The sequence below is a fragment of the Tribolium castaneum genome, chromosome 1 (genome assembly GCF_031307605.1).
Source record: "Tribolium castaneum strain GA2 chromosome 1, icTriCast1.1, whole genome shotgun sequence".
Classification (NCBI taxonomy): Eukaryota; Metazoa; Arthropoda; class Insecta; order Coleoptera; family Tenebrionidae; genus Tribolium; species Tribolium castaneum.
The window spans coordinates 9,079,012-9,106,303 of NC_087394.1; the positions used below are offsets into that span (position 1 = coordinate 9,079,012).

The 27,292-nt window shown below is 30.1% G+C and overlaps 1 protein-coding gene and 1 long non-coding RNA gene across 3 annotated transcripts in view; one reads left to right on the plus strand and one right to left on the minus strand.

The window, feature by feature from the left end:
* tei (teiresias) overlaps positions 1 to 27,292 on the plus strand; it is a 359,103-nt gene that overhangs the window by 277,293 nt on the left and 54,518 nt on the right. For both annotated transcript variants that reach the window (XM_064355624.1, XM_064355625.1), the window contains exon 7: positions 2,445 to 2,639. In XM_064355624.1, coding sequence (XP_064211694.1) covers positions 2,445 to 2,639 — 195 coding nt within the window. The remainder of the gene's footprint in view (positions 1 to 2,444; positions 2,640 to 27,292) is intronic.
* LOC107399146 (uncharacterized) lies at positions 4,370 to 7,134 on the minus strand. Its single transcript, XR_001575803.2, has 2 exons — positions 6,909 to 7,134; positions 4,370 to 4,672 (listed from the first exon to the last, which is right to left on the minus strand). It is a non-coding gene; the product is annotated as an uncharacterized LOC107399146 (long non-coding RNA).

The following is a 27,292-nucleotide window of genomic DNA, read 5'->3' on the forward strand; positions in this document are numbered from 1 at the left end:
CCTGAAAGGAATCTGTTACCATTTGCGGTTTCCAACTTTTTCCTTTGAATATGTCGTAAAGTTTGCGTACGATTTCGCACAACTTTTCAAATATTGTTCCTGTCCTCGCCGGTCTTTGCATAAAATCAATTTGTCTATAAGTTAGGAGACGGAATGAGATACAAAATCGCTGGATTTTCTGAACCCAAAGAAGTAGTACGGCAGAGTTAGAAAGAGGGCGCTTCTTAGCCCCAAATCGTTTTAAAATACTTCGAGTTCAACCAATCTTCCAATTACTTGGCAAAAAATGCAGAAATGTTGAACTTTACACTACGAAAAATTGACGACTAAAATCACATGAGAAAACAACTATTTAAAATTTAAAACTCGCGCTTCGTATTTTTTAAGACGCTGCGAATACTGTTAAAGATACAAAAAAAGTGGTAGAAAAAGAATTGTAGAAAATTAAATTTTCTTTAAAAAAGTCCCCGAGACTATATCTCCAGCGTCCCCGGTTTAGGCGCAAAAAAGTTCAAAGGCCCTCAAGCGACTAATTCTTTTAATTTTACCTGTGGTCAGTAATGGAAAGTTAATTTATGCCTAAATTGTAGAAGATAAAAACATGGTGTCGAACTTGTTTATAGGAAATTTAATTCTCTACAACTTTGTTCTTTACTCTTTTTTTTTACTCTTTTACCGTATTTCCAGCGTTTTGAAAAATATGTGACGGGCTTACATTAAATTTTTTTTGACTTCTAATATAGGTAGAATTTTAAAATTTTGACTATTCTGGGTCTAACTAATTTATTTACAAAATGGCTGAACTTCCGGAACTACGAGAAATTGGCGTCAACTTTGAAATTTTACAATGGTAACCACCTATTTTTACTGTATTCTTGAATTCGGTCTTTAGAATTGAGTAAACTTTATCCTAATTTAGTACTTATCTGTCATAGTTTTTGAAATACGTCAGTTTTCTTGTTAAAATTTTCTTGTACAGGGGTTCATTTAAAATATCACAGCCATTGAACTCTTTACAAAGAGTTAATATTTCTTTTTGCATTTGATAACCAAAGGCTCGAAGGGTATTCTGAAATCTTTAGGATTCTCAACTGTCAAACTGCAAGGCTACTATGATTTTTTGAAAATGATGATTAAAAGTGATTATAAAGCAGCTTTTTTAATTGAATTGAATTGAATTGAATGACCCTATTTTCAATGGCAATCAAAGGAACATCATCTCTTACAGTTTTTGAAATAATCGCAAAAAACAAAATTGTAGCGCATTATTTTCATTTTTACTTTCGAAAAATACGATAAAACTATTTCATTGATTAAAAGAAATGTTAGATTTCTCCACCATTTTTACTCAAGAAGTTCAAAATTCGATGGCAGACTAAATGAGTTACTTAACATAATTCACTAAGTTAGCATAAACCCTAATTAAATATTATTGTTTTCCTCTTTATTCGATAATGAACCGCTAAAATCTTAATAAAATGCTGAAGTTTGACAATTGTTGGCCATTTTGCAAGGTCTACTTGATTAACTATAAAAATTACGAAGTAAAATCCTTTTTTTGTGATTTTTTCATAAACTGTAAGAGATAGGAATAGAACGTATTGATGAAAGTCACCATAAATATCGGTATTCTTTCGATTGCCGTTAAGAAAATAGTGTCGTTCCATTAAAAAAACTGTATTATAGCAGTTTTTTGAGAACCATTTCGAAAAAATCATAGTAGCCATGAATTCTGACAGTTGACAATTTCGAAAATTCTAGAAAACTCTTCAAACCTTCGGTTATCAAATGCAAAAAAAATATTCACTTATCGCAAAGGTTTCAAAGGCTGTGATATCATACATAAACCCTTGTAAATAAAATTTCCCACAAAAAAATTGGTAGATGCACAAAGTTAAAGAAAATTAAATTTTCTACAAAAAAATCCGCGACACCATAGTTCTACCTTCAACGGTTTAGGATGTAGCAAATCTGTCGTTTGAGCGTCTTTGAACGACTTTGGGGCCTAAATGGTTAAAGATAAGAAAATTTTTTCCACATTTTTCGTGCATCTGTAACCGTTTCCGCAGCATTTTAAATAATATGGAACAGAGTGCAAATTGGTAAAAGAATTTTTTTAAATATAGTTTACGATAAAATTCTTGCATTATGTTTATATCTTACTACAGAAAATTTAATGTTCTGACTGCCTATATTTTTTGTTTGCTATGTGTTAACCTTTACACAAATACAACATTGCTCTGAAAACTTAGGCGGTAACGGAACAACTGCGCTTTCTGGCGACATTTACGGAACTATCGAAGACGAGAATGTTAATTGTACGTGGTTTCATATCCTAGCTTTTAGATATCCGTAGTTCAGATTTTTCTCGCCTTGCCGGCAATCATCAAAAATAGACAAAAGATGCTCTTGTGGATTTAAACTCTTCCTTTTATTTTCATTAGGCACGTCTGGCTGCTGGACTCGAGTGGAGTCAGGAACTGGCCGGCTAGAGCCCATGGGAGCATCGCAGGAATTAAGGTTGGATAAGGTCCTTTACCAAGAAGCCGGAGAATACAGATGTGTATCCCCCAGTAGAGATCTCACACGAAGGTTGGATTCCCTTAGAAACGCTTTATCCGTTCAACTAATTGTAACAGGTAAGTGTCAGTCTTTATTAATTGTCTCGTGCAGATGGTATATTTTGTCGGAGACGCTTAAACTCCAAAGCACACGAAAATTGACTATTCCAGGCTAATGGAAAGCAATTATACGGAAAAACGATAAAGTCACTTACGCACAGAAACGCTCATAATTTCCAGGGCCGGATTTTATAATTGAATACAAACGCGAGCGCACTACTCATCGAAAAAATATTATTTTTTTGCTACTGGTTTTTTATCCAAGAATTCCTTGAGCAAACAGACTAGGAAAATGGTCTTTTGAGTTCACCAAAAAATTGGTTTTTAATGGCAATTTTCGCATAAAATATATCCACATTTGTTATAAACTAAGCCACATAATAGTGCCCTTGTGTGCCTATAATATAACCGCAATAATTTAACAATTTATTGTTCCACTTTTATCGTTTCAAATAAAAATTAATTTAACTGTCATTCACAATGATATATGTATTTAACCGCTTTTTTAAACATTGGTGTGTTGGTCGTAGATAACAAATAAAATATTTATTTTGGAAAATAATTTATTCCGTCATACATTATGGAACTGATAGCTTTTGTGTTTGAAATTAAACAATAAAAAAGTACGTAAAATGCATAATTTATTGTGTCGTCTGTGAGTCTATATTGCAAAATTCATTATTAGTTCTTATAACAGAGTAGAAAAAATAAGCCTGTGAAACGACAAACAGGAATTATAATTATAATAAGTATAACGTCTCTAAATACGAGTATTAATTTTGTTTGTAAAAACTAAACTCAAAATTGGTAACAAACGGAATATTACATATTAACGACAACAAAAAAATATGTTTAAATAAATACATAAAATGAATAACAAATACGAGTATATTTATTAAAGATAAAACCAACAAATAAAATGTTTAACTAAAATAACTACGGTGTGGTGATTTCAATTTATAATTAAAGCAGGTTCCGATTGTTTTTTAACCTGTATGATAACGCTGATTATTATCATAATAATTTGTAAAGCTAGAATGAGTGAAACAAACAAATTTCGAACGATAATAGTGTTTAATTAAAATACATTTTTCCTCAGTTTGCACTAATTTACTAAACACGCAGAAAAAAACCGCCTGATTTAGAAATAATTGCTTAGTACAAAGTGTGTTAAAATGATTTTCACCCAGTTAGCTTTGAAATTGGTTTGTTGATTGGGATTTCCTAGGTTCAAATATTGCCTAAGATAATTGGTAAATTGGTCATATATTTTGATTGTTTTTGTCACTAAAAATGAAAATTAAAAACATTTTCATCAAAGACATATTTTCAAGATAAATAAAAATCGGGATTGCCAACTACTTTTGTTAAAATAACTACTAGTTAATTTATTCAATTAATTAGTTTATTTATTTACTTATTTATTATTTAATTTATTTTTTTCTGTTTTGGTAGAAATGTAAGTAAATGTACCTACAATTTAAAAAAATAGGATACTTTTAACTCACTCGTTATAATGTGAGTTGACTACAGTTTTGTGACGTAGGTTTTTTAATTAAAAAAAATCAACTTCTACCATTGTTTTAGACCTTTGTAAATTACTAATATTAAATTTAAATTAATTTTCAACGTTTTTGTAAAAATAGTTGTTCTGAAACGGCTTGCGATCGGTGCACTGCACCATGAGAGTAAACATTTTATTAAAAATACCGAAATACTCTACATTTGTTGAATAAATTAACAAAAGCTGTAATTTTTCGTTTATTTACTGTTCCCGCTCAGCATGGACTAATTGAATTTAATGTTTCATCGTAAAATGTTTAACATCTAAAGGAACAAAGTTAACATTAGGGTTGTCACGACCAAACTTCAGCTAATAATTGTTGTGTGGCTATTATCTCGGCCGAAATTCACACAAAACTATTAGAGAACGAAGTTGGCTTTGTGTAATTTATTTAATCAAGTTGAGTGAATCCTGGAGTCTGGCCATGTAGAGCACAGAAGAGGCTGAAATGTGTGTGTGGTAGCTCAGGACTTTCGGTGTTTCCAGGCTGCAACAACACAAACAATAAGTACATACAGGGTGGCCGTTTCTCGAGCCCCACCATGAGTATTTCAATCATTATAGGAGATACGAGGTCGGTTAAATTAGGGCAAAGTTGCGTATTTTTGTGCTGAACAATTATCTGAAAGAAAATTTGAAGTATCTTATAAACCTGCTAACTACATATTAAGAAAATTTTCAAAACACGCAAAATAGTTGCTTAAGAGGAAAACGTAAAATTTGTAGTTCATTTATCTGTACTATTTTATATAATTACATATCAACGAGAAGCAGATATTATTTAATTTTTTGTAAGCATTTTTGTTACTTAGCAGGTTTTCTTAGGAAATTTAATAAACTTATAAGGAGTTAGCTGGATTTTTCTGAGTGTGGTAAGTTCGAAAATTTATGTTATGAAGACAATTCTTTGATATCTCATCAGAAAAAAAAAAAGGTAATAAAAAATAATAAAGGTGAATGTTAATTCTGTAATCCAAATAGACAGTTGCAGACCCTGTTCGTATTTTACGAAAATGTTGGGATTATAGAATTCATGATAAATGATATCAATAATTTCGCTTCAAAATTGCTGTACCTTTTCGGTGGGGAGCGAATTGTGGACCACTCTGTATACAGAGTGTCTATTATTGAAAGTCTATTATTGCCCTCTAAGTGTTAGAAAATTAATCTTTTTTTTTCGAAGGCCGTAGATACTATCTCCCTGATTAACCTAAAATTATTTTTAAGCATACAGAGTGTTTGTGAAATTAGTGAACTTATACAATTTTTACAAATAAACAGCCTATTTTTTTGCAGTTTTTAGATGTAGCTTTTAACAATGAAAATTGTTACTGGTTGAGTTTTTAAATAATTTGATTTTTTGACGAAAAGGGACGTTTTTATTTATTATATAAAAACCATAAAAACAGCTACTGTTTCAGTTTCTACAAAATTATCAAGAGTTTCAAGAGTAAAAATAAATAAGTCGTAGTTCGGATTACGATTACGTTCGGATTTTACACAGTTATTGGGACGTTCGGATTATTACATTACATTACTGTAGATACTTATTATTAAATCAAACCGCTAATTTAAATCAAAATTATTTCTGAAATCTTCAGTTTCAAAAGATTTCATACACAATATCAGAATATATTATTTCGTTTTTGAAATCAAATTCAAAATTTTATTTGGAAATTTTGAATTTTTTGTTTTTATTTATTACAACCAAAAGAACTAGACGTTTTTAAGTAAGATATTTTTCAGGTACTTTTTTACAAGAAATCTAAATCTGTCATTGCCTTTTCCAAGGCGTTCTTGATGTCAGAGTTACAACACTCAACTTTGGTTTTTCTTATGGACGACATATTTGTCACTTGTATTTTTGAAAAGTATTTTTGTTCCGATTAAGATGATGTATAACATGATATGATATATTATATGATATCAGCATATAAGATTTTATATGCTGATTAAATTAAGAAGAAAGCGTTTTTACAATGAGTGTTTTGAGAAAAATGTCAAAAGTTTTGCTTAACAAATTAAATTTTGACTGTTCTATGTAATATGCGAACAAAATTTTTATAAATTTGTCTTGTTTTGTTTAACGAAGAATAAATTTGTAGCTTAACATTGTAGAAATGTGAACCTTCCAGCCCCAAATTCAACTAAACTTCCAAAAATCTAGTTTGTTTAAAAACAAAATTGTTAGCGTTTTTTCCAAAGCACACTACGCAAATTTTTTTTATCCATTTTGATCAGCTTGTAAGATTCGATCATATCATGTGATACAACGTTGTAATCAGTAATAAAAACACTATTCAAAAATACAAAAAGCGAATATGGCTTCCATAAGAAAAATCAAAGTTGAGTGTTGCAGCTCTGACATCAAGAGCGCCTTGGAAAAGGCGATGAGAGATTTAGATTCCTTGTAAAAAAGTGCCTAAAGAAGATCCTAGTTAAAAGCGTCTAGTTTATTTGGTTTTCTCTTGAAGAAATAAAAACGAAAATTTCAACTTTATGCTGTTTATGGTGGAGCTTGAAAAACGGACACTCTGTATAAGGGGTTGAAGATTTACTTAATGCAAGTGCGTTTTATTGCCAATGGGAACGTAATGGTCAAACGAACTGTTCTTTTGTATCGTAAAATATCGATCAATTTGTTTATAGTTTGTAATTGTTTCTAACTCATGCATACATGTAAATCATTTAGTAATCAGTAAAACATGAAATTGTTTACATACCTACTGCAAAACAATACGCACCAGTGAATAAATACATCGAGATAGAAGGCAGGTGCATTATTAATGGTGCGGTCAGAAAACACACTAAACCACTATTTAATATTTTCACATGCCCACCATAATGCGATTTTCTGGTGATATTTTTCATTCGTTTTGCACTTTTGCTGATTTGCATTATTAGCGAAGCGTGTTGTCCGTGATAATTTTTTAAATAAATGCTCATTGTATTTCCCACGTGGATCGGGCCATTAATCACAAAAGTTAATTTGCTCTCAAATCCTTGATTGCAGCAACTGCATCAATATTTTTGTGGTTCCAATTCCGGATTATCAGGAAGTAAATATTTTATGAAGTAACAATGCTTCCGAGATGGTATCATTCCCATTATAAATAAACCGATTTTGCGGTCCAATAAAGACCTACGTTTTACGAGGGTTGAATGGCGAGAGGCGCAGAGATAAGCTGCGAGTTGGTCGGCAACTGGATCAACCAACCGGGGAAAACAAACTGACATTTTCTATCTTGGAGTCCGTAAATCTTTATCCAACTTTATACAAGCGACTAACTAGATGAGGAAGACAGGAAGAAATGAGAACGTCTGAAATTAAAAGCCAAGAGCAAATTGAATCCTTTCACGAGTGTTGCGATAATCAGGCGTCGTTCAGACAAAGTGATATGCGTTTGGCGAGATTTTAATGAATTTTGAGCAAATTAGGCAAAAAAATTCGGATCATGGCTCATGTAGCCACTCGTTATTTTAAATTTATTCGTTCGTTTTTTCTCAATCTTCCGCCCAAACTCAAGTTTCCTTAGATTATTAATCTTGCTACAAACCAATAAATTAATACTACAACATAATTGTCACTATCAGACTACATCGTTATGATCTAACGCAATATTAATCACAGTAGTCACGGTCTTGTGAGAATTTCTGGATGAAAACTACGCAGGCACCAATTTATTAATTACTTGAAAAAATGCTGAAGTATTGAGACTCAAAAAAAACTGACTAGAACTTCCATAAAAATCAGAAGAAAATAATTATTTAAAATTTAAATTATGTCCTTCGTCTCGTATTTTTCAAAACGCTGGGAATACAGTTAAAGATACAAGAAAAATGTTAGGAAGAAAGTTGAAATTTTCTTTAAATAAATCTGCATGACCGTATTTTTATCTTCAACAGTTTAAAAACGTTGAGAGACGCTCAAGTAACCGGTGGTCAAGTAACGAAAAATTAATTTATACCTAAACTGTCAAAGATAAACATATTGTCTCATGGACTTTTTTATAGTAAATTTAGTTCTCTACAACTTTGTTTTTTACACTTTTGTTGTATCTTCAACCGTTTTCGCAGCGTTTTGCCAAATATGCAAAGGTGCGCAAAAAATTATCGCCTGAATTGAGTTCCACTTCATATTTTTGCAAGCGCAGCGAATACGGTTGAAGATTCAAAAAAAATGTAAGGAACAATGTTGTAGAGAATTAAATTTTCTACAAAAAAGTCCGCGACAACAAATTTCTATCTTCAACAGTTTAGCTATAAATTAACTTTCCGATACTTGACCACCGGTAAAATGGAACAAATCCGTCGCTGGAGCGTCTTTGAACGACACTGAGGCCTAAATGGTTAAAGATAGGAATATAGTCTCGCTGACTTTTTTGTGTAAAATTTAATTCTCTACAACTTTTTTCCTGGCAGTTTTCTTGTATCTGTAACCGTATTCGCAGGGTTTTGAAAAATATGGATCAAATGCAGATTGGTTAAAGTTTGAAATTTTTTTAAATATAGTTTGCGAAAAACTTTTTGCATTATGTTTATGTTTTACTACTGAGAATTTAATGCTCTATCTGCTTGTATTTTTTTGTATGTCTTGTGCTAACGTTATACTAATACAGCAATTTTTTCAAATTCATTGCTCTGAGAACTTGAGTGAGCTGCGCTCTCTGTCAACATTGGCGGAACTACTAAAACCAGGAACGTTTTACTTGAAGGTCGTTTCGTATCCTAACCTTTAGATATCCGTAGTGGAAACTCAAATGACCACATATCACTAAGTGTATTTTTACAAATTACACGAGAGTTAAACAAAAAATTATGTTGGTTGCATTGGAGAGTTTTAATGAAACAATTTGTATCCCCTGTGTTTGCCAAAAGAATGATGTAATTATTGATATTGCGAGGCTGCAGGGTATGTTAATTTTGTTTGTGTTTTACTCAGTAATAGACTTTGCAATTTAATAAAAAAATGATAAAAAATTTAGCAAACAAAACAAACCCTTATTTGTTTCACGGTTCACACACACGACCTTTTTCGTAATTTGTTCTTTTTATTGAAACCACTGGGCTTATGAATGAAACAAATGATTTTTTTAAACTGAAACAATATATTTTATTGATATTTAGACTTATTTTTAGCCAAATTTTCTTCATAAAAGACTAGAATGGAACGACGGAAATGTTATAGTCCTTTTATTATATGAAATATGTAGGTAGTATGTATAAATAAAAGTAAAACAAGTAAGTAATGTGCTCACAAAAGACATGAAACTTTTCAGGCATATAATATGAGAAATACTTTATGCAAATAGCACTTTGATCCCTGATTACAAAGGGCTAGAATTTTCAATTTTAGATCAATTTTTCTGTGAAATGCATACTCGTATCAAGGTAACTACATTACAACGTGTATTTTACAGCATTTTCAAAGAGTGCTAACCCACATTAGAATTTTCGATAATAAAACATTTTTGTACAGTTCTCATTATTTAATCATTTGTATTAACATGAACTAAACACCAGTGTAGATATAATAATAATAACAGAAATTTTAATAATTGTAGGTGTTGTGCGAAAAAAAAACACAAGGGCCCATTAACTCTGGAATTAGTGGTATAATTTTTTGGAATTTAATCGGAATTGCTTGGGATTATTAGAAAGTGTTTGTTATTATTCTTTAATTACTGATATTATTTGTAAACTACTGGAAATTTTTCTGATGTTATCCGACATTTCACACAAATAATTTCACGATCGGAATTAGTTAGGAATAACTACATAAATTACTTTGGAATTATTATAATTCATAAAAAAATGCACTAAAACTTCAAGATTTCCAATAATAATTGGACATCCTGGAGGTTTGGTGGAGATTTTTTGAAATAACTAAAGTTATTTCTAAATTAGCTACTGGATTTTTTTAAATTACTTGGATTAATGTTGCGTTTAATTTCTTATTACTATCCGAATTAATTTGGAATTTTAGGAATTATTTCCGAAATTAACAAAATTTGAAATTATAAGAAGAACAATACAAAAGTTAAAGTTTACTATATTTACGACTAGTCCCTACTTTTTCAAAAATCTTTTCTCCACTCAGAAAATATTCAAGAGTAGAAAAGCCGCTGAAAATGCTTTGAATAAATTTTGGGCTTCTGTAAATTTTAATCTTATAGCAGAAACGTCAAGGACTTGTTCTCATTGGCAAAATCATCCATTTTGTTTTAAAAACGGGTTAATGCTTAATAATTAATTTAATAAAAATTTTTCAGTATATTTTTAATGAAAATAAATACCCAAAAATTTTAATACAAAATTATTTTCTCCTAATGGCTGTTTATGTTTCAATGATTTATTAGTATAAAAATAAAGAATTAACCAAAAATAGAAGTAATTTAGTTCTTCGTCTATAATAATTTATTTGTTTAAAAATGAATAAAAATAAGATTGTAACAACTCCCAAAAAGTCTTGAACCATCCCTTGGGCTGAAATAAAAGACATCCAACTGATCTCAAAATTCCTACGACAAAAATTGTTTTGTTTTTTGTTACTTCGGAGCACAATTAGACGGAAAAAAATAAAAATCAAAAGTTTGTTCGTCATTTTTGTATCACTCTGTTCGTATTTTTGTCACGTTGGTGGAAATCAAAACGCTGTAATGATCATTCGGAAAAATTCATTAAAGTGTTTTATACCTGAAAGAACATTTCACCGGACGTAAATTGTCCGAAAAGTCCCAAACCATCAACGCCTTTAACATGTAAGGGTGGAAGGAATAATAGAAATTCAACACGATTTCAAGAACTGTAAGTGGCAGACTGACGGGCCTAACGATAAATGACAACTACTTAGGGAAACTCGAAGCGAACCCAAATGGATAAGAGTATAATCGATAGAGTTCACTCCATATCAAGATATAACACTCCGCCACCAGAACTAGTGCTAGTTTTTTTTATTTAATTATAAGCAAACACGAGATGCAAACATCAATTTGGCAAGTGAGAGGCGCAACTATTGTTTATCAAGATTAATCTGTCTTTAACAGACAAGAAATGACAAATAGCAGAATTGCGTCGAGCTGCCTCTCCCGGAGATTTATCATTCGCAATCGTTTCGATGTGTATTGTATTGTACTGTTGCAAAGTGACAAAGGTTGTCTGATTAATTGGATCACACCCCGCAATTAAAGCCAAATCATTTTTCAAAACTAAAATTGCGCAACTAGTCAGATTCAGAAGCTATTCATTCGGGGAGTTTTATTGCCATCACTGACATCGCGACATGATCCATGGCACAATTCGCGTTAAGATAACCAAAATACACAGTTTCAGTCAAATCTCACAACCACCAAGGATTACTAATTTATAAACTCTTCCATAGGAACTACCTTTTAGTTTTGGTACGTAGTTTTGATCAACTTTTTTCAATTAAAAATATGAGTATACTCAATAAATTTATATCAGCTGACTCTGATGAAAGTAGAATTGAATAAAATAATGTAATTTTGACCTATGAGTAGTTGTGCAAATTCTTGTTTTTTTTCTGCAGAATGTCTTCGAGTTTAAGTGTAACTATTTTAACCAGAGATTAAACACAAAAAATAAATTAAACTTTGTTTTATTATTCTAAAACTTTTTTAACACTGCGTTGTGTACAGGAGACAAAAAGTCTAATGTGAATGGGTTTTCAAAATTGTAGTACTAACAAAGCCAAAATAATTTGTGCTACAAAGTTATGAAACAATTTATTTCAAGGAAGCCCTCGACGCACCCTTTAACAAATTTCTACAAACCTACAGTTTGTTAAATCATTATTTAACAGACAATTGGATGCCAAATTCTATAAATGTTTTAAAGATAAAAAGATAAAAAATCAGTTTAACTTTAATTTTTGAGATAACTTTTGGAGGCTAATAACTTTACAAAAAAAAAATTAAAAAAATTAAAAATACAAATCAATTTTTTACAATTATTTATATTTAAAATATTTACTTTTCCTTGTGAGTCCCCCTGTGTTTTTAGTGTGTCTCAAAAGTACAAAGTGCAAGAATTTTAATTTTTTATCATTATTCTACAATTCAGCGATCATCAATGATAACTTGTAGATACTAAAAAAATAATTAATTAATTTATAAAAACCACTAGGATGGAATTTAAATTTATTATTTTATACATGAGGATCGTGAGAAGTATTGCTTTCTACTTCTAGGTCAATTAAAATTTACAGCGTTTTAGAATGATTTTGACCAGAATTCTAGGTAATTTAACTAATTTGTGAACTTAAAAGTTTAAAAAAATGTACATACCTTAATAAAAATACGTAAACAAAAATAATAAAGAAATAGAAGAAAATATAAAAAATTATATACGTCTATATTTTGTTGGATTTCATTCAATTCTGACTAATTCTTGTTCTTGTGTCATAAACTCACATTACGACATTCTGCAAAAAAAGAAAGCAACAAACTGCCGCAGTAGGTCAAAATTACCTTATTTTTATCAATTCTAAGCTATTTTTCTCGTAAATAAACTTATTTTTGAAGTGACTTTGAATGTATCTATTATTTACCCTCTTTGTGAGACAATGTTTTGGAGCAATTTTGATAAATTAGTTTTCAAATGATTGGTGGTTCAATCATAGATCTATCTCAAAACTGAAAAATTGTCAATAAAACAACGAAAGAACCAGTGGAAATTGTTAATAAACATTACAATTAAGAAGCTTTATTTTTGTTAAAACCATTTGTTACTGTTTGTTTAACTCAAAGTCGGGTCTGTAAAAGGTCATACTCATAATTTAGAAATTATAAAATAATATTAAAAAAATTCCTACACAAGGATCAACATCAAGAACACTTTTCTAACATAAAATATGATTTAAAACAAACTTTCTAACTTTAAGTTACAATCAAGTATTATTTCCAGAATAATATGATGTTTGGTAATATAAATAATTAAATATTAAATTAAAATTGAATTCTTGATCAAATTTTCATTCTTTTTTTTGTAAAACCACCATAAGTATCGAAAATAAATAGTTATTGGAAAATTCAATACAGATTTTGCCATACTTTTGACATGGCAAACTCTATTCAACATTCAACCATTCATGCATTTGCTGATGATACGCAATTAGAGTACTCTTTTAAGCGCAGCACAGTTGTTGAGGCAAATCGTTGTCTCAATTTTGATCTAGAAGGTATTCAGACTTATTCATTTACTCACAATCTGAAGCTTAATGATGAAAAGTGTTCCTTTATAGTTTTCGGACCTAAATTTGATGATAGTAATCTCGTATCGACTCTCAACATACATTGCGGAAAATCTAAATTAAAGCTTGTCAAAAGTGTAAAACTACTGGGGGTAGTCTTTGATCAAGACTTACGTTTTAAAAATCATGTCTCTCTCTTAGTGAAAAAAAGTTATGTGTGTCTAAGACAGCTTTATCAGAATTTTAATATAATAAATTTCAAATTAAGAAAAAAACTATGCGAAATGCTTGTTTTACCGATTATAAATTACTGTCTCACTGTTTTTTATCCTTGTCTTGACTCTAGTTATAAATACCGCTTACAAAAAATTCAAAATAACTGCTGTAGATTCATTTTCAAATTAAAAAAATATGATCATATTTCTGTTAAAATTAAACAAATAAATTGGTTAAAACTCGACCTTCATTTTCAATATCTGATGGCTGTCTTGGTTCACTCTACTCTGTCTACGTCAACACCTCCTTATCTAAAGAAAAAACTTGTACATCGCCGATCTCTGCACAGTGCTAATTTACGTCATGTTTCTCGCTTGTCCATGCCCTGTTTCCGTACAGCCTTGTTCCAGAGGTCTTTTAGTTATAATGCTGTTGTTATTTATATCAATATAGAAAATATTTTTAAATCAAAGCCAGTAAACTTCTTTAAAAAACAAATCAAATTTAAATTTCTGTTACTTTAATGATTATTCTTCTTTTGCTAATACTGTTTTTTCTCTTTTTCACAATCTTATTTTTTGTCTATATTAAGAATGTTTCTATTACTTTTATACCTGTTAATTTACATTTTAAGAATTTTTTCTTTTTTTTTTGTTATTTTCTCTTTGCCTCTATTTGTATTTTTTGTTATGTAATTTAAACTTTTTGTTATATGCGAGGTTAAGTGGAGTAGCATTAGCTAGACTTCGCCTCCTCAGTTTTTACTTAAATAAAGGCATTTATTATTATTATTATTATTATTATTATTATTAAAGGTAGTGTTTTGTTACAGCAAAAGTATATTTTTTATGAGAAAGTTTCGCTAACTGATTTTCCATTGCAAAAAAATCTAAATCTTTCTTAAGACTCACCGTTTTTTTAATAATAATAACAATAATATAATTTATTTCCAACAGACTTATTAGTCTAAAGTGGACAAGTAACAATACGATATACCAAAAAAGAACAAAATTGAGACATTTAAATTATAAAAACATTATAAATTGCGAAGAAAAATATTCTAGAAGCTTTACCTTTACAGTTTTAGTTTGGAAATTACTGAAGAAAATATCTAAATCTATTGTAATATTATTATATAATTTAAAACATTTTTGAAACCGATTTACATTCACTTTATCAAATTTTAACATAAATTCTTTAATTCCTGATAAGGAGCAAGTTTTCTTCAACTTGTTTCCGTGAAACATTTGCCTGAAACTACTTTAAAAATTACACACTTTTCACGATGTTGTTTCCAGTGATTTTTTCTATTTCGTCTCTTAACGGCTCACTCGATTCTTCTTTTCCGAAAAAAACAAGGACATTGTTTATTTAAAAATTTCTCAAATTTTACAAAGTAGATCTCACAAACCCTGTATGGTAATTTGTCATATTCAGAAAATCGTAGTAGACTATAGAATATCGACTCCGAGTCGCCTTTACTTCAAAAGATGGGTTAAGGCTTAAGTAGTCGACTAGGAAAAAGTTGGTTAAATTATCTTAATGGTTCTCAAGTTATAATTTTTTTTGTGTCGATGAACAACTGGATGCGTTATATCGATTAACAAATGTAACAAAAATAGGGAGTTTTCACTAAAAAAAGAAACAGAACATAGTTGTGTATTTTATTTTGGGACCCATGTATATATAATTTGAAATATTTTAGACTGTATCTTATTGTCGGACTTATCATTTAAAATAAAAATCAAGTCGATAGCTTGGATATAAAAAAAGTTTTGAAGCATGCACATACGTCTGGGTCACCCTGTATGGTTACCTATGTATTTGGAATATTTTTTAAATTTGAACTTTTGTTCTGTATAGACAAAGTTGTTAGTGCTTGAAGTAGGAAGTTAATTTAAAAAAGTTTTTCGTTTAACTTAACAAATTAGTACGTATAAATTATTATGACATTTGTCGTAAAGAGTTTAAAATAGTTATTAGCATTTTTCTTTATCAGGTGCTATGCTTATAAAGTTACGCACCAATGAATTGCTGAATTGTTTTTATAAATTAATTGCGTTCTTCACAGTTAACTTTAAAATAGTGTTATTGTTCTAGTTATGGTTTTTAACAAGATAACATTAATTTTTTGCAACTACTTTGTAATTCGTATGTTTACCGAAAGTTATTACTAAAATGTATAATTTGTAAATGTTTTTTCCTACGACTTAGTTTAACTTCGTTCTTTCGTTTTACAATTCGAGCCTCATCGATTAACATTCGCTTTATTAGTCTTTAAAATCCACACACTGAAATATCATTACGGATAATTTGCAAATGACAGCACAATTCATCTAAGTTATTGGCCGTCCAAATTAATAGCCGTAATCTTCACTCCGTAATAACCCACACGTGCTCATTTAACAATAAATTTGACCATCTGACTGGCCAGTTGGGCGTCTTCCAAGAATGTTCTAGTTATGTTTGCACTATGTATGCACATTGCATTGTCCTTTAGGAAAATAGGGCTGGAAAAGCTTAATTTAAGGACGATAAACGGTATTCATGTATTAGTAAGCATTAGAGCTCTCGGAATTTAATACCAATTAGATTAGTGATCCTTAGAAATTACTTCCTCGACGATCAAGATTCATCAGTGTGTTCGTCTTCTGCAAACTTTCCGCTCATTGCTGACAGACCATGAAAACATCATATCACCAAAATCCAATTCAAAGTGAATAATATTTAAAGAGAAAACGAATAAAATAATACAAGGTTTTAACTTTTTTGCTATTTAAAATATTGCCATGTTGTTGCCATTATACGATAGATCGACTTAAAAAAGTACATAATCTAAAAATATTTTTATTATACACAGGGTGTTGTATGAACCAAGATTATATTCTTTTAAATGGAACTCTACATATTTTTGCATTTTTCGATTCTACACAGGAAAATAATGTAACATTGTATAAACTATTATGCGTTTATCTCTTTTCGTTTCGGAATTATTCAACTTTCCGTTATAAAAAAAATTGAAAAATCACCACCAATGAATACATTCCGACAAATTTGCCACAGAAAAAAAAATTGGTCGAATTTTACTTGAAACATGCAGATAATGTACAGGGTGTGCCAAAACGTAAAAAGTAGAATTTTTTTTTTTTTAAATAGAACACCATGTATTTTTTTACATTCATTGATAGAATTTTGCATAAGCTTGCTAATGGTATAAAGTTTTCGTAGCAAATTTAAAACATTTTTCGAGATTTTTCAAAAAAAAAATTTCTTACAAGAAAATTCATTATCCTAGAATCTGATAAGTCAAATGGTAATTTATTTTTTTAATAAGTACTAACGTGATTAATTACATTAGTAATTTAATTATTACTTAATACATAAATGAATTTTATTCATCAAGTTTTATTCATCAATAATAAAATAAATAAAAAAGAAAAAAAATGTTTTTAACACTTTAAGAAATATTTCTAATTTGCTATACAAACCGTATATCACTAGAAAGCTTATAAAAAATGCTACCGATACAAATAAAGAAACACAAGGTGTTCCATTTAAAAAAAATGAGTTTTTCAACTTTTTGCGTTTTGGCACACCCTGTACACTACCTGCGTGTTTCAAGTAAAAGTCGACTACTGCTAAAACTACAGGATATTCTGAGTTTTTCTGTTGCAAATTTATCGGAAAATATTTATAGGCGACGTGGCTGTGATTTTTCAAAAATTGGTATTTTTTTACCAAAAAGTTGAATAATTCCGAAACGAAAAAGATTAACCTATAGTAGTTTATATAAAGTTACACTATTTTTTGCGTAGAATCTAATTATGCAAAAATATATAGGGTGTCTCATTAAAAAAATAACCTTTGATTCACTACCCTGTATACAACACCCTGTGTATAATAAAACTAATTTTAGTTAGTGGTCTTTAACTCGGATAATGAAAACGGAATTACAGTATTTCAAGTAACAAAAAAATATAAAAGGGTTACGCAACCTTGGGTCACTGTGTATGTACAGTCACGATCAAGAAGAATGACACCCTTACCACCCGAGCCATATCACAGAAGTCCGACTAAAATCTTTTAGATCATAAATTTTAACAAACCGGTTAGTTTACAAACTGTCCAACTAGTTTACAAAATAACAAGTTAGTTTATAAATTAGTTAAACATACACATTAACCGTATCATATCGAAAAGATTAGTTGCTGAGGTTTAAAGGGTGTCATTTGATCGTGACTAAACAAATAGAGAAAAAAATATAAGCATAACTCATTTAATTAATTCAGGACTAGGACAAATAGAAGTGCGTTATGTTGGCAAAGATTTTGTTTCTCCTTGGAAGCAATTTACATGAAACCGAGTGTAACGGCATTCCCCAGCCACCGCACAGTGTTTGTCAAAACGGTTTCCGGAGCAAAATTTAAATTTTGCAATTACGCAACCGCTGGAATTATTTTAGTTGCTTGCCGTTATGATTTAAGGTGTGCGAGAGCTGAAATTATAAATGAACAAAGACCGAAAACGTGTAAAAAGCAAGATTTATCGCATCGCGAATTTAATACTTGGTCGCAATACATGTATGGGGAACAATTTTGGCTAAGCGCGTCGAAATTCATCAGAATTAAGAGCAAGCGGTCTCGGGGGCACGAGCTTTTTCATTTCGGGAGCTCGGGGCTTTTGTTTCCACTCGTAGTGATATTAAAGAGCCGTTAAAAACATAATTCAATGTAATCCGCTGTTAATATCTTTGTTAAATTCGCGTACGGGTGGTCGACCTCGGACTTTTAATCTCCGATGCAGACCATCAAGGCTTCTTCCCCTAATTTATTGGCGTCAACTGGACGCTGTAAAAGCTGCGAAATGGGCCGAAACCGACAGCCAGTGATTCACTGTGGAGATACATTAACGCTTTTCGATTCTTCGGTTTTATTATGCATAAAATACAGACTGCACTCGGCTGGATAAATACCCGAATTGATCTATACACCATTTGCTTCCATTTACTTTTAGCAGAGCTCTCCAATTAAACCAAAATACGAGCATATATTAAAATGTATTTATAGAACGATGGTTTCTGTACGTACTCTCATTGACTATTCATTCTGTGCTGTGGCTTTGTTTTATTTCAAAACCATTAATGTTTATGGTAATTAAAGATATTTGTTCCATTTATTTTATTAAAAAATAAGTTACAATAATTCGTTGTTTTAGATTTTTTATAATTCACTTATTGGCATTTTTTGTACACAAAATTTTACAGTTTAGATGCGCTAGATTACCGCCTGATTTGAATGATACAGGGTGACCCAGGGATGTATAATCGGTCTATAGCTTTTTTGGTAATTGAAATATTGCTTTGCTGTTTTCATTATCAGATTGATCGCCTTAAAGTCCACAAACTAAAAAATTTTTTATTACACACAGAGTGTTGTGTACAGAGTGGTGAACCAAAGTTATATTTTTTTAAATGGAACACAAAAAATAATGTAACTTTACTATTAACTATTAACTATTATGTGTCTATTTTTTTCGTTTTAGAATTATTCAACTTTTCGTTATAAAAAAGTATAATATTTGAAAAATCACTAGAAAGTCGCCTACGAATATTTTCCGGAGAATTTGCAACAGAATAATTCAAAATACCTTGTAGTTTTAGCAAATAGGCGACTTTTAATTGAAACACGCAGATAACATACAAAGTGTGCCAAAACGCAAAAAGTTGAATAACTATTTTTTTTCAAATGGAACATCCTGTATTTTTTTATGCATCGATAGCATTTTTGATAAGATTTCTGACGGTACGGGGTTTGCATAGCAAATTTAAAATTTTTTTTGAGATATTCCAAAAAAAATATTTTTTACAAGAAAACTTATTTTCCTAGAATGTGATAAGTCAAATGGTAATTTATTTTTTACATGTACTAATGTGACTAATTAGTAATTTCATTATTACTTGATACATAAGTGAATTTTGCTCATCAAGAATTAATAATAAAATAAAGAAAAAAAAATATATTTTAAATTTACAAACCGCATATCATTAGAAAGCTTATGAAAAATGCTATCGATACGTCTAAGGAAATACATGGTGTTCTATTCGAAAAAAAATGCTATTCAAGTTTTTGCGTTTTGGCACAGCCTGTACATTATATGCGTGTTTCAAGCAAAAATCGACTGTTTATTAAAACTGCAACTTCGCAGTGATGTTTCAAAAATTGGTCTTTTTTATAACGAAAAGCTAAATAATTCCGAAATTAAAAGATACAGACTCGTAATAGCTTATATAAAATTATGCAAAAATATGTAGGGTGTATAAAAAATAACTTTGGTTCACCACCCTGTATACAACAACCTGTGTATTATGAAAATATTTTTCGTTTGTGGACCCTGTATGTTAAAAAAATAAAAGATAATAAAAACATTTAAATAAAAAAAACTTCAGTAACAAAGAGGATCAATCAAAAAATTCTATTTTTTATAAAAGTGTATGATAACACGGTCAACAAGAAAATATTTAAAAATTTATACTCAAAATGTTGGCAGTCTTAGCCGACAATTTAAGGTACAGTCACCCAAAATGAAAATGACGCGTGCAAACGCGTTTTGAGAGAAAACCTAGTTTTGAGAGAAATTCCACAATTCGTTTATCATCGTTTGAAATAATTGAGGATTTTTTTGGAAACGGTTGTTTGAGATAAATGGCAAATAAAACAATAATTATTTTCAAATTGGATGCGACGTGTTAACACTTTGAAATAAGACCAAAATTGAGTTAATTATCAATTTGTCGTACATTCAACAAACACAGCGAAAGACGAATTCTTAGTTGATTTTGTCTATTCTGACAATTTTTGCCAAATTAGATATTATGTTTCTGCGTTAAAACGGTCATTATGTGACGTAAAAATTGAAAACTTTATAGAAATTTTTTGGTATACTCTAGGTATAAATTACATAAAAACAGGCACGTCTTTATTTAATAGATAAAGAACCTGCTTTTAGTTTAACATCTCATTATTCAAATTTTTCATAACTATGATCACGGTAAATAAATATATTAACTAAAACAGAAAATATTTCGATCAAAGAAAATAGTTGCAGCAAATTTTAATAACAATCCGACATTTCCTTGCCATTTTATCCTTCTACAAACATTTTGCTTACTCTGGACAAGTTTGCATTGCTAACAGCTCGTGTGTGTTGCAACATTTTCATTTACAAAGAGCTGTACCTAATTTTCTTAATTGCGAATACCTAAAGAAACACTTTTAATTGACGTAATTTGCTAATTGGTCTTAGTTTGAATATTTACTTGACCACTATTAAATATTCTAGTGACCTGAGTATTGACTTAAACGACACACTGAAATATAAATATTTGTCGAAAAACAGAAAATTTTCAAACACAGTTATTTGTTTAATAAGAACGCAAACAATGAATGCATCTAAACTAAAGCCAATCTAGGCAAGTCTAGTTTCCAGCATATATTTTACGTGATATTCCTTTCTTTGCTTTACGAGGATATAAGAATTTTTATGAAAATATTTTTACGACTTATGTCGAAGCAGTTTTGTTGTGCAAATACGGTTTTCTATATTCAAACCTTAATAGGATAAAGGGGAATTTTTTGTTTTCTATTAAATTTTTCCTGATATATGTACGTGACTTGTGACGTGACGAAATGCACAACGAACGGTAATTTTTTAAATGTGTGACCTTTAGCTCACTTCATCGATACTCAAGGCGCCAATTCAGGCGTAAAGGATACACGTATACCCAGTTATAAAATTCGTTTTTGCATCAAAAAGAAAAGGCTAATTATATAATAATTGTATAACTGTACAGCTTGTTAGTTTTTACTCTTAAAATCAATGCAATAACAAAGTCTTTGACATTGACTGGCAATCCGAATATTTATGAGTAAAGAGTTAGAAGAAAGATTATATTAGTTTACAAGATTTTTATCAGAGAAATAAGTTTCTCTTGAAGATTTTGAGTCGCTTAGTTCAAAAAAATATGGTAAAAAAATCCACCACTCTTTCACATTTTAAACTTTTATTGCAATTTTCTTCATTTTTACTCGTATTTCTAATTTAGTTAAGAAGAATGAAGAAGACATTTACAGAAAGTAACAGATTATATTTATACCTGATTTAACGATTCTAGACATTCTTTTGATTAAATAGTTGTCCTAAAATTTATACAGTAAAGAGTTTCAGACTTAATTCAGCGATTTTTTAATTTTGTTTGGCAAAATTTTCCACCTTGAGCAAATTTCTCATAAAAAACGCTCTAGATCGAAAACTATTCACTAGTTTACTATTTGTTTGGAAAAATATTTCTGCTTTAATGCGAGTCAGTCTTTCAAAAAATACTGCAGTCGATTGGTTCCTTTCTTTTAACAAAATACTTTAGTAAATCATTAAAAATGTTCCTAAACAACTCAGTTTATCAAAGATTTTTAAATTTCTCACAGAAAAATGAGATTTTATAATATATTTTTATTAATCAAGGAATTTTTTCTTTTGTTTTTTCAAAAGCTCTCGACTTTAGTAGTGAATTTCTCGTCGAAAGACACTACAAGTTTCTACAATTTTAAAATTGTTTTTACCTTTTTGCGACTTTTAGTATGTTTTTGACTGAAAATGGACATAATTTCGCCAAAAAACACCAAATTTGTGTATTTTCTAGCCAAAAATAATGGACGTGCGCAAATCCTACCGAATTCGCAGTGGCCATGATTTTTATAAACAATGAATTTCGGGACTTTACTAAACAAACTCAGTTAACTAAAAATTTTTAGACATAAATTAAATATTTTCCTTCTTTTTTTTTATAATTCAAGAAAAAAGTTGTCTAAGGATTCAACGATAAAGTTAGAAGTTATGTTTCATCTTTACGTTCATTTCTTTTTCTCTCAAAACAAAAGGTATTTTTCCTTTATATTATGTGCTCTTACGTTTACAATTTGTACTTTTACGTTCTGCTGCATAATTTTCTTATTTCTGTCAGTTTTATGCTTCGCTTTACGTTCATACGTCTATGTGTTCTCTCAATCTCTTATTCTTGTTTACTTGTTGTTTCACTTACCTTTTCTACACTTTTTTTCATAGAAAAATTGTCGCCCTGATCCGGGTTCGAACACCCGGCCTCCCCGTCGAAAGTGGCGCTTATACCACTGGGCCACCAAGCCCCAGGTAATGTTGATTTTTAAATAAATCAACATTACAAACTATATAATTGCAATAATTCACCAAAAAAGCAAATACATTCAGTTCAAAAGTCGGCGAATTAGCTCGAGAAAACATTTTCTTCCACTTTTTTTCAATTTAATTCTCTAATTTTTCACCAGATTTCATCAAAAGATACCGGGCGTATAAGTTGATTGTACAATTTAAAAATTGTTTTTACCTTTTTTGTGACTTTCAGCACGTTTTTGACCGAAAATGGACATAATTTCTCCAAAAATCACCAAATTTGTGTATTTTCTTGTCAAAAATAGTGGACGTGCGCAAATCCTACCGGATTCGCAGTGGCCATGATTTTTATTAACAATGTTTTTCTGGACTTTACTAAACAGACTCAGTTAACTAAAGATTTTTTAAGATAAATTAAATATTTTTCACCTTTATGTTCATCTCTTTTTCTCTTAATTTAAATTTTTCATTCAACATTTTAACTACTCATTTCTGATATTTTTTGTAAAATATAATATTCAGATCAAATACTTTGAAGAAAATTTGCTAATTGTAGTGGCAAAAGTGAAACGAAATTAGCCAAACCATTGAGCTTGCTCATCTATCTAGGTTTTACACGCCTGAATAAACGACCCAAAGTAGATAATTTAACGCAATGTTCCAACACTAGAGTCAACACAAATTTCAATAAAAATATCGGCACCATTGCAAGATTGAACATCATTCAAATGAGACAAAGACAGATTGGCTCGAGTCAATTAGTCAAGAGATTAACCACCTCCCATCCATCACAATATTAGATTATTACCGACAGGCGCGTTAGACAAGACTTCCTCTAGGAAATAATTTATTTTAAAGGGCATCAATTACGGATAGCTAGCTGATTTAATTTTTTACATCATCAGTTATGAGAAGTTGAAGCCGGGAAACGTGGGCCGATAACGAACAAGACATCGTAAAACGGAAGAATAAGGGGATTTCACGGACAATAACTCCTTGCCAATGTTCCGCTGCTGAAGTTGGTGCCACGATCAAATGATTCGCTTTAATCAAAAAAGCTCAACGTCTCAATTTGCAACGTGATACTTGATTAGGGCTCGTTAGTTCGCACAATTCTGGCCGTTTTACACGTCAAGGGCTGAAATACAAGTCTTGAAACAATTAGGCGAGATGCAGTTTCACATGAGCTCAAAATGTAGGCCACCGGATTTTTGCAAAGGCGTGATAGCAAAGGGTCCGAATCGTTTTTAGATAATAAAAACGCGGTGGGGTAATATAAAGTGTCAGATAAAACTTTTATGGATCTTACAGCCGAGATAAAATGCAGAAGTTTCAAAAGAAAATTTCAACTTTTATTAAAATTACTATTTAAGTTTAAAGGAATCTCCGTGTAGTCACCTTTCTTTTCTGTAATCATAATAACTCTCCCATTCTGAATTTATTTTATTTGAGGTAAACGTCGTAACTTATCTCTTATGGAATTAGAGAGGGTTTCGGCAAAGAACAAAATGGCCCGCGGTAAACAGTTTTGGAACACTTTTTATTACACAGAAAATGTAATAAAAATCCAACAGTCGCAGAAAAGACACGGTTATTAAAATTTGGTTGAATAATCCACAAGATGCCAAAAAAAAGTTACAGACTCGGATCTAAACACAATTTTACTTAGTAATTAATAATTATCCCACCAAAAGCGTTTTTTTTTTCAATTTGAATAAATATTTGAAGAATATCTAGGTAGTGTTGTTATAAAATTAAGACCATATCTGGCTTTATTTTTAATTTCTAAAATAAAGGCATAAATTGACCGAACCGATCTTTCATTAAATTTTTGATTTTTTAAAGGTTTGACGTACTTGTGAAATTTACACAACCTTTTCAAAAAATCACTATTTTGAGAAATAAGAACATTAATTTGTCTTTTCAGTGCATTTAGCCACGTTTTTTAGTCAGAAACGAATGTAATTTTTTTTCAAATTGAAAAAGTCGAAATCGTCGTAATTTTTATCTTTTTCCAGACTTCCAGACTTTAAACACGTTTTTAAAATTAAAACACATTTTTTCATCAAAATTTTGCAAAGCTGGGCTCAAAAATTTGAAAATTGTACGTTTTTCAACGGTTTTGACACATTTTTCGGGCATAAACGTAATTCTGGCAAAATTTCGTCAAAAGTAGACCCAAAAAATCAATTAATTTACATGATTTTTCCATTTTTTCCGTTTTATTTGCACGTTTTGCGCTCAAAAACGCAATTATTTCACTAAATTTCATAAAAATTAAATGGAAAATTTGCTGAATTTATTCGGAAATTGTGCTAATTTTGCCATTTGTTTAGAGTTGAGCACATGTTTGGACCGCTCAAGTTTTTGCAAAATTGCGACGAAAATTTCCTTAAAAAAGTAGGATTTGGCACATTTTAAGGCAGAAATAAATTTGTTTAGCAAAGATTCATCAAAAGTATATCCAAAAAACAAATTAGTTTTTTATTAGTGTTATTAAGATTGTTATTATTTCTCTATTTTTGCCTTCAGTTAGCACGTTTTGCATTCAAAACTCAACTATTTTACGAAGTTTCATGAAAATTAATTGGAAAAATCGCTAAATTGAATCTGAACTTGTAACAGGTTTTCTTTTTAAAGAGTTAAGCACTTTTTTCAACCGCTCAACTTTTTGCAAAATTTCGACGAATAAAAAAAATTGCAAAACGGTAATTATTTTAAGCAACTATTGCATTACGAGTATTTTTACTTAGCATAACATTGAATTTTTTTCTTTATTCCTTTTTTTCTTTCTTTTTACTAATTATTATTATTTATCTTCTCCACTGAGGCAAATGCACCACATCAAATTTCTTAGTTTCAAATTTAGAATGCATTTCAACTCTTCAACTGCTCCAAAAATAATTAAAAAAAGGTACTAGGTTCAGTGTTACAAGCACCAACTTATACAATGTCTGTTTTTTTTCAGTAAATATTTTAAAATTTTATTGCTGTTCTATTGTGCTGTAAAATAGGTTGCAAGTTTTCTGTAGTTTTGGGAAAGTGCTTCGGAAGTATGTATTTAACAATTTGAAGAATTAAAAAAGTCAACAGTACCTACCATAGTAATTAAAATATTAAACTACATTTTCCATTTACATTTTTTGAGGATAAGCTGTGTAAATTTGGAGAAAATTGTACTAATCTTAAACTCAGTCGCAATTCATTATTGAAAAAAATTCAGAATTGTCACATATAATCGGCTTTTACAATTCGTGAGTAAATTTATTCTGAGAATAAATTTTGTATTATTTTTGTGTCTTTTTTTTTGTTTTTCAACTTTTCACTTCGGCGCTTTAGATACCGATGTCCAAACATAGAACATTCATGAATATGTAAAGTAGCACAAAAGCATGAAAAAGTAACAACTTTTATTATTGATGAATGCGACAGGTAAAAGTTTTACTTTACAACCATATAGAATAATAGTTCTACCTTTCTGCCTAAGCGTTTAGCAATACACCAATTTTTACCAAAGTATTTCACACAAAAGCGAATAAGAAGCCACAAATCATGAGTTAAGTGTTAGTGTAGACAAAGAAAAATTTGACAAAGTACTCTCGTAGAAACTAAGTATCTTTTAGACCTGAAAGTTTTATGATTGACGATTTCTTTTAAAATGCTAAAATACCAAGATTTCTGATTTTTTCTAATACTTTATAATTATATTTATGTTCTTTTATAAGGTAAGGTAGGTGCAAGTATTATGTTGTCTTGGCAAGTTGCTACGGAAATATGTATAGTGACGATCAAAAAGAATGACACTGCTACCAACCAGGCTAGATAGCAAAAGTCCGACTAAATCTTTTAGGTCATAAATTTTAACAGACGGGTTAGTTTACAAACTGCCCAGGTGATTTACACAATATCCAGTTAGTTTATAAACCAGCCAAACGTTGACATCGAAAAGATTTATAGCTACGGTTCCAGCGGTGTTATTCTTTTTGATCGTGACTGTATTTACTTGTAGCTGCATGAAACATCATAAATGTCAACAAATAGTCAGGTAGAGTAACAGAAAATTTAAACAAAATCGTTCTCCTGTTTTTATTTTTTCTTCATTTTTTTCGAGGATACGCGGTGTAAATTTGAACTTCCTCCTCTAACATTTGAGAAAACTGTACTAATCTCGAGTGATCACGAACACAAAAAAACAAGAATTTTTTTCTCACAATTAAAAAAATACAACTCTGCAATTGAAAATTTTGTACTGAATTTTAAATTTTAATTCTAAATTTCAAGAATAAACTTTTTTGAAAGTATCGCGCTGTCAGCGAAAAAAATTCGTGCAAAAACAAAAAAAAGTTCTGAAATTTTCATTCAAAATTAAATTAAATATCTACAGTTAGATTTTTTTCATTTCAAACCCAAATTTTAAGAATATCTATTATTTTAAATGCTTTACTTAGAGAAAACTTTTCGAAAGATTCTGTTTTTGAC